The 8,235-nt window shown below is 34.1% G+C and overlaps 1 protein-coding gene across 1 annotated transcript; it reads right to left on the reverse strand.

The window, feature by feature from the left end:
* Positions 1-282: 282 nt before the first annotated feature.
* LOC149900444 (epithelial serine protease-like) lies at positions 283-2,337 on the reverse strand. The gene is made up of 5 exons (XM_090112488.1): positions 2,074-2,337; positions 1,621-1,888; positions 1,301-1,390; positions 905-1,104; positions 283-387 (listed from the first exon to the last, which is right to left on the reverse strand). Exons 1-5 carry the CDS (start codon positions 2,263-2,265, stop codon positions 283-285), a joined length of 855 nt encoding a protein of 284 aa, XP_089968614.1. The 5' UTR covers positions 2,266-2,337.
* Positions 2,338-8,235: the final 5,898 nt, after the last annotated feature.

The raw sequence follows: 8,235 nt of genomic DNA on the forward strand, positions 1-8,235 counted from the left end.
TGGATCTTAGACTATAAGTTAATTTTATATTGAACATAATTTCGTACCTATCAATAAGTTTTTCGTCGTAAAATATAAAGTTCATTCTCATTCTAATTGTCAAAGATTTTAATCATGGAGAATTATTAAAAATAGCACACAGATGTTTCTTTACAGATATTTAAATGCATTATAAAATTATATTATGAAACAGAATCATCATAACTATAATCAATCATTGTTATATCTCGCAAAAGTTTTAGCGTCAACTTACAAAACTATAATTAAATACTTTATAATTAATTAAATGCGAGAACGGATCCATGAGTTAAAAGCAGTGATTCTTGTGAAGCCACTCGGTGCTCCGCTTTCGCAGCCATTCGCTGATCCAAAGGACGTGAGACCAATCTGGGAGAAAAATTAATTTGTGCTTATAATAATTTTGTTGTAATCAATAACAATAAATAATGAGTTTTCGCTCCAATTCCAATAGATAGCTTGATTCGCTTTATTAAAAACTAGCTTTCCGACAGACTTCCTCTTGACTCACTCTATGTCTTAAAAAACAACAGCATCAAAATCCTTTGCGAAATTTTAAAGATTTAAGCATAAATAGGGACATAGGGACAGCGAAAGCAACTTTGTTTTATCACCTATATAGTGATGTGATATTATAATATGTGAACCATCCAAAATTACATTGCTTTTATTAATTATTAACCTATCTTTTTGAAGTGAAACTTCTTTATCGGGGTTGGAAAAAAAAATAGTGTAACATTTTTCGTTACGCGTGACATTTTTCCGTTATGCGCCATCTTTGATTCGACGTATTTCTGTAAAGTTGCATATAGTAAATTATTTTATGAAAAAAAAGGTCAAGAAGCTTCACAGACTTTATTACTATTATTAAAAACAAAAAAGTTACCAGAACAGCAGACGATGGAGATCCAATAGAAAGCGGACCACCAGAGTCACCACGGCATATATTTTGTCCTTTTGGCGCAGTCGTACAAAGGACAGAATCAATTATTACTATTGGCCCGTAAATATTTCTACACTCAGCATTCGTCATCACACGAAGAGACACGTGGTTTAAAACAGAGTCCTTAGGAATGTTAGTTTGAGCTGGAATCGTAAACATAATCTTTAAAAAAACATACCGGCTGAATTGATAACCTCCTTTTTTTTGAAGTCGGTTAATTTCAAACATGAGAGAAAAAAAGCATGATGCACGTAATCATAACATTTAAAATTTAAGAATATAAGCTTTTAAATCATTTCAAATTGTGTTTATTGATACATTTTTTCAAATTTAACTTACAGTCACTGGTCCTTCCAAATCCAGCAGCATTTGCCCACATACCAGCATAACTGTTACTTCCAGATGCCAATGCAATTAGGCGAATATTGTCTAAAAATTAAGGATGTTATTTATTAGTAACGAATTCATCTGTCTACCAAAGAACACCATTCATCAATGTGCCTCAATAGCAGGCATAGTTGCAACCGTACGAAGCCAGGGGAGATCGTTGGTGATAATATTTTATGGATGAAATGAAATATTATTTAACAATTGCGTTTTACATGTGTTTGTGTATTCCGTTTTAGATCGAATAGGAAGTTTATAAGAAGGTTGCTTACTTGATAATGTAACTGGCTCAATTGTGATGATAGCTATATCATTATTCAAGCTCCACGTATCGTAATTTTCATGAATTTCCACTCTATTCGTATTTAAACGCACACCACCAGTGTAAAGACGAATCGATCCAAGGACCACTGTGAAATAAGTTGCTTCCGAAGCCGGAGTTGTCCAACAATGAGCCGCTGTAACTAGTTTGCTGTTGGTAACCAGGGATGAACCACAGGCAGAAGTACGTCCGCTAGTTAAGTAAATGAGAAGACCAGCCTGAAAAATAGTAAATCATTGACTTTTCTATTATTATCTCGAAAGGTGATTTGTTTGTTAGAATATCACTCAAAAACTTGCCTGATTAAAAAATTAGTTCACTAATATAAGCTACTTCAATCCCTTTTTATTTCTCACTAACAAGGTCACGTCAAAATGGTAGATTTCGAACAGAATACACTTACGAGATAAGGATAGGCTCCAAGTGCTGCTGGTGTCCCTCCAACAATCCTAGCGCCATCGAAATCATGTGCCTCTTCTGCCTGTTTGATTCTTGTAGCTAATGGTATACCGATTTCATTGTGGTAATCAAGAGTTATAGGCTCTTTAGCTAAAGCCACTACTAAAAGTGCCGCTATCACTATTAACACTCTCATTGCAAAACCAAGCTTCTCTGTTGTCTTTTTATGCTAAATTCATTATTATATACTGAAATGTTATCATAGCCATGTCCAAAGACCATATAAAATTATCTATGTTATTCATTAATATAATATATAATTCGCAGAATACATTATACTATCTATTCACCGGGAATTTTTATTAATTATTATCTGTCTGGTGTTGTCATTCCGCGAAACTTAATTTAGCACAGGCTATATTTTGTCAGCGACTAAAGTAAGCGCAAATTTTCCTTTGAAATTCAAATACTTTAATGTGCCCTCCGCACAGAACTGCTTTTTCGTTATTTACTTGAAAACAGCACAGAAGCTAGTTCTGAAAATTTCAATAACTCGACACTCTTCTACGAAACTGGACAATAAATTAATTCACAGCGCATTCTCTAAAATCAAATAATACGAATTCATTACCGGAGCTTATTATTGCCTTTTTATATGTTACATATTCTTATTTTATAAAACTAAAGTTTATCTGAACGCGCTAATCTGAGGATGCAATGGTTCGAAGCTCATAATTATTTTTTGTCAGTTAGTTATACTATATTGAATAACTAACATTCAGCCGCTTTGTCTGAAGACAAATAAATTATATACGAATACCTTCCTCTTGAATCAGTCTATCTTTAAAAAAGGAAGCCGCACTAAAATCCGTTGCGTAGTTTAAGGATTAAACGTATATAATATACAGTGGTTGGTGTGGTAGTGGTGGTTCGTATCGGTACTAATATTAACTCTAATTTTAGATACTGACAATTTTGACTCCAACTTGAATGCAATAAAACTTTACAAAGCAAAGCTACAGTTGCCATGAGCAATTGCGCTGATAATCTGATATTCAAATTTCAAATAATTTACGATTTTCCTTTGTTACATTTGAATTATTTATTCAATAATAATTATAATTAATTTATTTCTCCAAGCAACCAGGACTCATTTGTTAATAACATAGGTTAATAACAATTAATAACTTAAAAATTATGTTAGTAAAAATAATACAATTTATTATGACTACTAGGAATGCACTGCTACAGTACTATCAATGAAGCAGACAGTTTGCAGCAGTGGTTTACATACCAGCAGTCGAGCCGACTCGCTATACAGCGCATGATTACATTGGGGCTGTCCCGCACACGGCGCACCAGGGATGTGCATCTCTTTCGCATTGTAGCGTAAAAATAGTCTATACGAGGCAAACATCTCTGATACGCTGCAAAAATTATTGACTTTGATAATGTGGTGTAGCAAACAGACAATTATTATGTTCAAATTAGATTGAATTAAAGCAATAAAACTTCTAAAATTATGATGTTTTTTTTTAATGAAACATGGCTAATATAATTTTATAACTACCGTAAAAATTTAGGTTAAATCAAATACAAAAAAAAATTGTATTAAAGATACATTCCTATTTACGAGGACGTAAGAAATAAAGTTTTAATCTACGTTTTGTTAATTTTGCATTGAATGGACGGTTTGAGTGACAGGAATGTTGATAACATTTTGAATCCAAAACACATAATCTTCTTATATATAAAATTCTCGTGTCACAATGTTAGTCTGCATACTCCTCCGAAACTGGTGGACCGATTCTCATGAAATTTTCTGTGCATATCGGGTAAGTCTGAGAATCGGCCAACATCTATTTTTCATATGTACCACGGGCGAAGCCGGGGCGGACCGCTAGTATTATGTAGGTATTTTGATAAAACCTGGTTATTCATACTTTTTGCGATTCCTTGTTCAACAAGCTATAGTAGGTACCTATAGCGTAGTAATTTGACGCCTCTATGGACGGTTTCCACACAATTATGCAATTACCTACTTACGATTATAAATGAGAAACAACACAATTTGTTTGGTAAAAATATTATATCATCATATTATATTTATAGAAACGAAAGCAATAAGCAACGTGTTTATGATTTGTCTTTGTACAAACATAAAACAAGGGCGCGTAAATCATACGATGTATGAGACAAGGAGAGATTTCCCTGAAGATTTCATATGAAACACTGCGACGTTGCTTCTATATTATAAGTTATTTTGGGCGTATTCAATGTCCTTGGTCAGATATAAGTTTTCAGAACGGGGATTTTTTTAAGCATAGCTTTTATCACAGACTTTGAGCGCGGCGACCGAATGTAAAAATTCCGTAACGAAAAAACCTAACCCCCAACTCCAACCGGCACAGCGATGCGATGCTATGCAAAAGCTTTACCGCGGCAGTCCCCGAGTGGCACACGTCTTTTTTAATTATTCAGCGCTCCGACATTCTGTTATTTAGGTTAAATTAACACACTATCTATCTTAATTAGGAAAAAAGTATTTCTAAATGTGTTGCTAAGCGTAACTCGTGAACGGCTCGAACAAATCGGCAACATATTTCAAACATCGAAGATGATAACAAATGAATATTTGTATTTTTATTATAACGAATTCATTTTACCGTGTAATTATATTGTGACTGTTCTTAGCGTCTGAAATTAATATTAGCAAGGAAAGTCTAAAAAATATTTTTAGCAAAGCATTGTAGGTATCTACTTATAAAATAATATATATTTTACTAGATTTCCGCCCGCGGCTTCGCCCGCTTCTTCATTTCCGGGATAAAAACTATCCTATGTGTTAATCCAAGTTACCCTCTATATGTGTGCTAAATTTCATTGTAATCGGTTCAGTAGTTTTTACGTGAAAGAGTAACAAACATCCATACATCCATACATCCATACATCCATACATCCTTACAAACTTTCGTCTTTATAATATACATATATTAGAATATTAGATACTAGCAATGCCCTGCGGTTTCACCCGCATAGATAGCGATACCGTTACAGTGAAAAGTCTACTATAGGTCGGACTATAGGTTTAATTTTTAATCACATGAAAATCACCTTTACCCCGTCCCGCACTACGGCCTTTTTTTTTGTTTTAGTGGGGAAATCTTTCATAGATACCCACGGCCTCCGGGGGAAGGGCCGTGGGTTATGTCGGATTCCTACCGACCAAAACCCAACTGTGTTCCGTCAAGACGCATATTGGTAGAATTCCTCCGCGTCCGTGACCCCCGCACTACGGCCTGCTCGAACAGTATACCTACTATTTTCTGTAGATTGACACTTTTAAAAATTCGTTATATCTTTTGAATGGAATATCCAATTCTTTTCATTTAAAAAGTATTTTGCTGGTATTGAAACAGTCTATAATAAAACATCATTTAATGGGATAAGGATTAATATATGTGTATGGATAACATGGTTTGATTACTGTCGGCACTTCTATTTACTTTGAAAACGTAAAAAAGTTGTTGTAGTAACATAACTACTGAAGATGGACATATGGTATCGCGGACTTTCTTGTAGATATTGATCCATTCTATAATACCGTAGAACATTTTTTTGTTCTATCTTCAATAGATTCCGCAGCGCACGCGATGACAGAAGTTTTATTGAGGACTAGCTGTGCCCGCGACTTCGTCCGCGTGGAATAGTGACTGCATAGTAGGTGACTACTTAACTTTTATTGAATAAACACGTACTACCATAAATAATTAAAAGAACTGTTAGTAAAATTTATTACTAAACTGAGCTAAAAAATAAAAAATAAATGCCTAGTTAATTTTCTACGTAAAATTTATTTTAAATTATGTCATATTATTTTTAGGCACCAGGAGGGAAGGGAGCAAATTTATTTTTCTTCCTTCCTTGTATGGATGTTTTTGACAATATATCATGCAGCAACTGAGCGCCGAGACAAACTTCAAAACGCAAAGGAATAGAATCCGCTATCGATACTAATTGACATAAGCGTATGATGTTTTGCTAAGGATTTGTTCACCCTACCAACGACGACGACGACCACGAACAAAATTTTCATCCAGTCGCAATTTAACAAAATTGTGCAAAACACAATTAGAATAAAATATTAAAATTTCCTGTCGTTCTGGTGCTTGGAATTTTTTTTTGAGATCAATGAATGAAAAAATAGATTTTTCGTAGAAACGGTAAAATTATCTATAAAAAACTTCAAATACATTGTTTTCTAGGAGCCACCGTTTCTACGAAAAATCTATTTTTTCATTCGTTGATCTCAAAAATAAAAATTCCAATCACCAGAACGACAGGAAATTTTAATAATTTATTTTTAATTGTGTTTAGCATAATTTTGTTAAATTACGACTGGATGAAAATTTTGTTCGTGGTCGTCGTCGTCGTTGGTAAGGTGAACAAATCCTTAGCAAAACATCATACGCTTATGACAATAATTAGTATCGATAGCGGATTCTATTCCTTTGCGTTTTGACGTTTGTCGCAGCGCTCAGATCTTTCCTGTCTCACGCCTGTAGTAACTAAACCGTTTAGACCGTGCAATAAAAATTAAATTAAAAAAAAACTAACGCAACGAAGAAAAGTGCATAGAAAAAGGAATAAATAATTTTACAAACTTCCCGAAGATCTTTAAAAATAAATACCATTTTAAATATTTATAAAAATAAAAATGTTGTGTGGTTTTATGAAACCACGGTAAAAGTGAAACTTAGGCACAAAATTATCGTATTTGTACGATAATAATTATCGTACGGTTCCGAACACTGCTTTATACCTACTCGGCAGCCGACCGTCACGCGACATGCGCTACACAGACCAAAAAGTTTGAGACGATGTAATAAAAGTTTCACTTTAAAAAAACAAAGTCATCGGGGCTGCCATACCATCATTATCATATCATATACAATTATATTTTTTTTATAATGGTACTTAATTTTAAAGATCGTCGGGAAGTTTGTAAAATTATTATTTATTCCTTTTCCTTCGTTGCGTTGGGTTTTTCTTTTTAATTTTTAAATTTTTAACTTCGGTTTCTTATTTTCATGTGATATTTTCAAGTGAGTTTTTGACCTCTACCTCCATATTAGAAAGAAAAAGAAAGAAAGAAAAGAAATTTATTGCCAAAAAAAAACACAGCCAAACACATTATAAAATTTATCTTACAATTAGGCAAACGGAGACAGCCTCAGCAAAATGCTGCACAAAAGCAGCGCTGATTTTCAGGCTGTACCGGCGATTGCGGTTACATTACATTCCTGCATCATATTGATATCTATAAGTTTGTTGCTCCTTGACATCTTTTAAGTTGGGCCGTAACCGTGCACAAATTGTAATGGATCACAGTGGCAAAAGAAGTGGTATCTTTAGGAAAAAAAATTGCCAAGAGCCAGGCCTATGTGGCTTTGAGTAGAATTCAAAATTTCCAGGGTGTGGCTATCCTCCCGCTCCCATATCCCCCTCTTCTTTCACAGACTTTCAACCCTTCTCTTTCCACACCTAGTAAATGGCAGAACCGATTTTGATGTAAACCATATTATCTAATTATACCTATATGTATTATGTACACGTCATATCCTGTCGTTTGATGCTCCATTTGGTTTATTTATCTAACCACTGTCACCCCTAAATGTAATAAACGGATGAACCGATTTCGATAAAACACGTTGCTCTTTTATATTTTGATATGCCGCTTGAGTATATTATTTGATCACATTCGATTATTGTTCATTCCCACTTTTACCGCTGTAATCTAATAAATGGATAAACCGAATTGGATAAAAATATAACTAATATTTTTTCCCACATTCCCACTTTTACGGTTATATACCTAGGTATAATAAATGGATGAACCGATTTTGATACACTTTATCTAAGAACCAGCGTCGGAAAATATGCTGCCTAACACGCATCTAATTCGTATTACCTGTTAGCGAGCTACGGTGGCACAAACAGACACACATAGCGGTCAAACACTTATCACCCATCTTTTTGCGTCGGGGGTTAAAAATATAATACGACATAATTTAAAGGACATTTTATGTATAAAATTTACCTAGAAGTAAGCATAATTCTAATTTGACCCTTTCCCCCCCTACTACCTCAGCTTACCCCTCCACCC

The sequence above is a fragment of the Colias eurytheme genome, chromosome 18 (genome assembly GCF_061535395.1).
Source record: "Colias eurytheme isolate Ceu_HAF_F1 chromosome 18, ilColEury1 Martin Lab GWU primary, whole genome shotgun sequence".
Classification (NCBI taxonomy): domain Eukaryota; kingdom Metazoa; phylum Arthropoda; class Insecta; order Lepidoptera; family Pieridae; genus Colias; species Colias eurytheme.

Excerpts from the sequence above, each read along its gene's own strand:
- LOC149900444 (XM_090112488.1), bottom strand. The coding sequence starts at position 2,265 with ATGAGAGTGTTAATAGTGATAGCGGCACTTTTAGTAGTGGCTTTAGCT. Across the intron at positions 1,889-2,073 it reads TTGGAGCCTATCCTTATCTC|GCTGGTCTTCTCATTTACTT; the intron begins GTAAGTGTATTC and ends ACTATTTTTCAG. Across the intron at positions 1,391-1,620 it reads TGAGCCAGTTACATTATCAA|ACAATATTCGCCTAATTGCA; the intron begins GTAAGCAACCTT and ends CTTAATTTTTAG.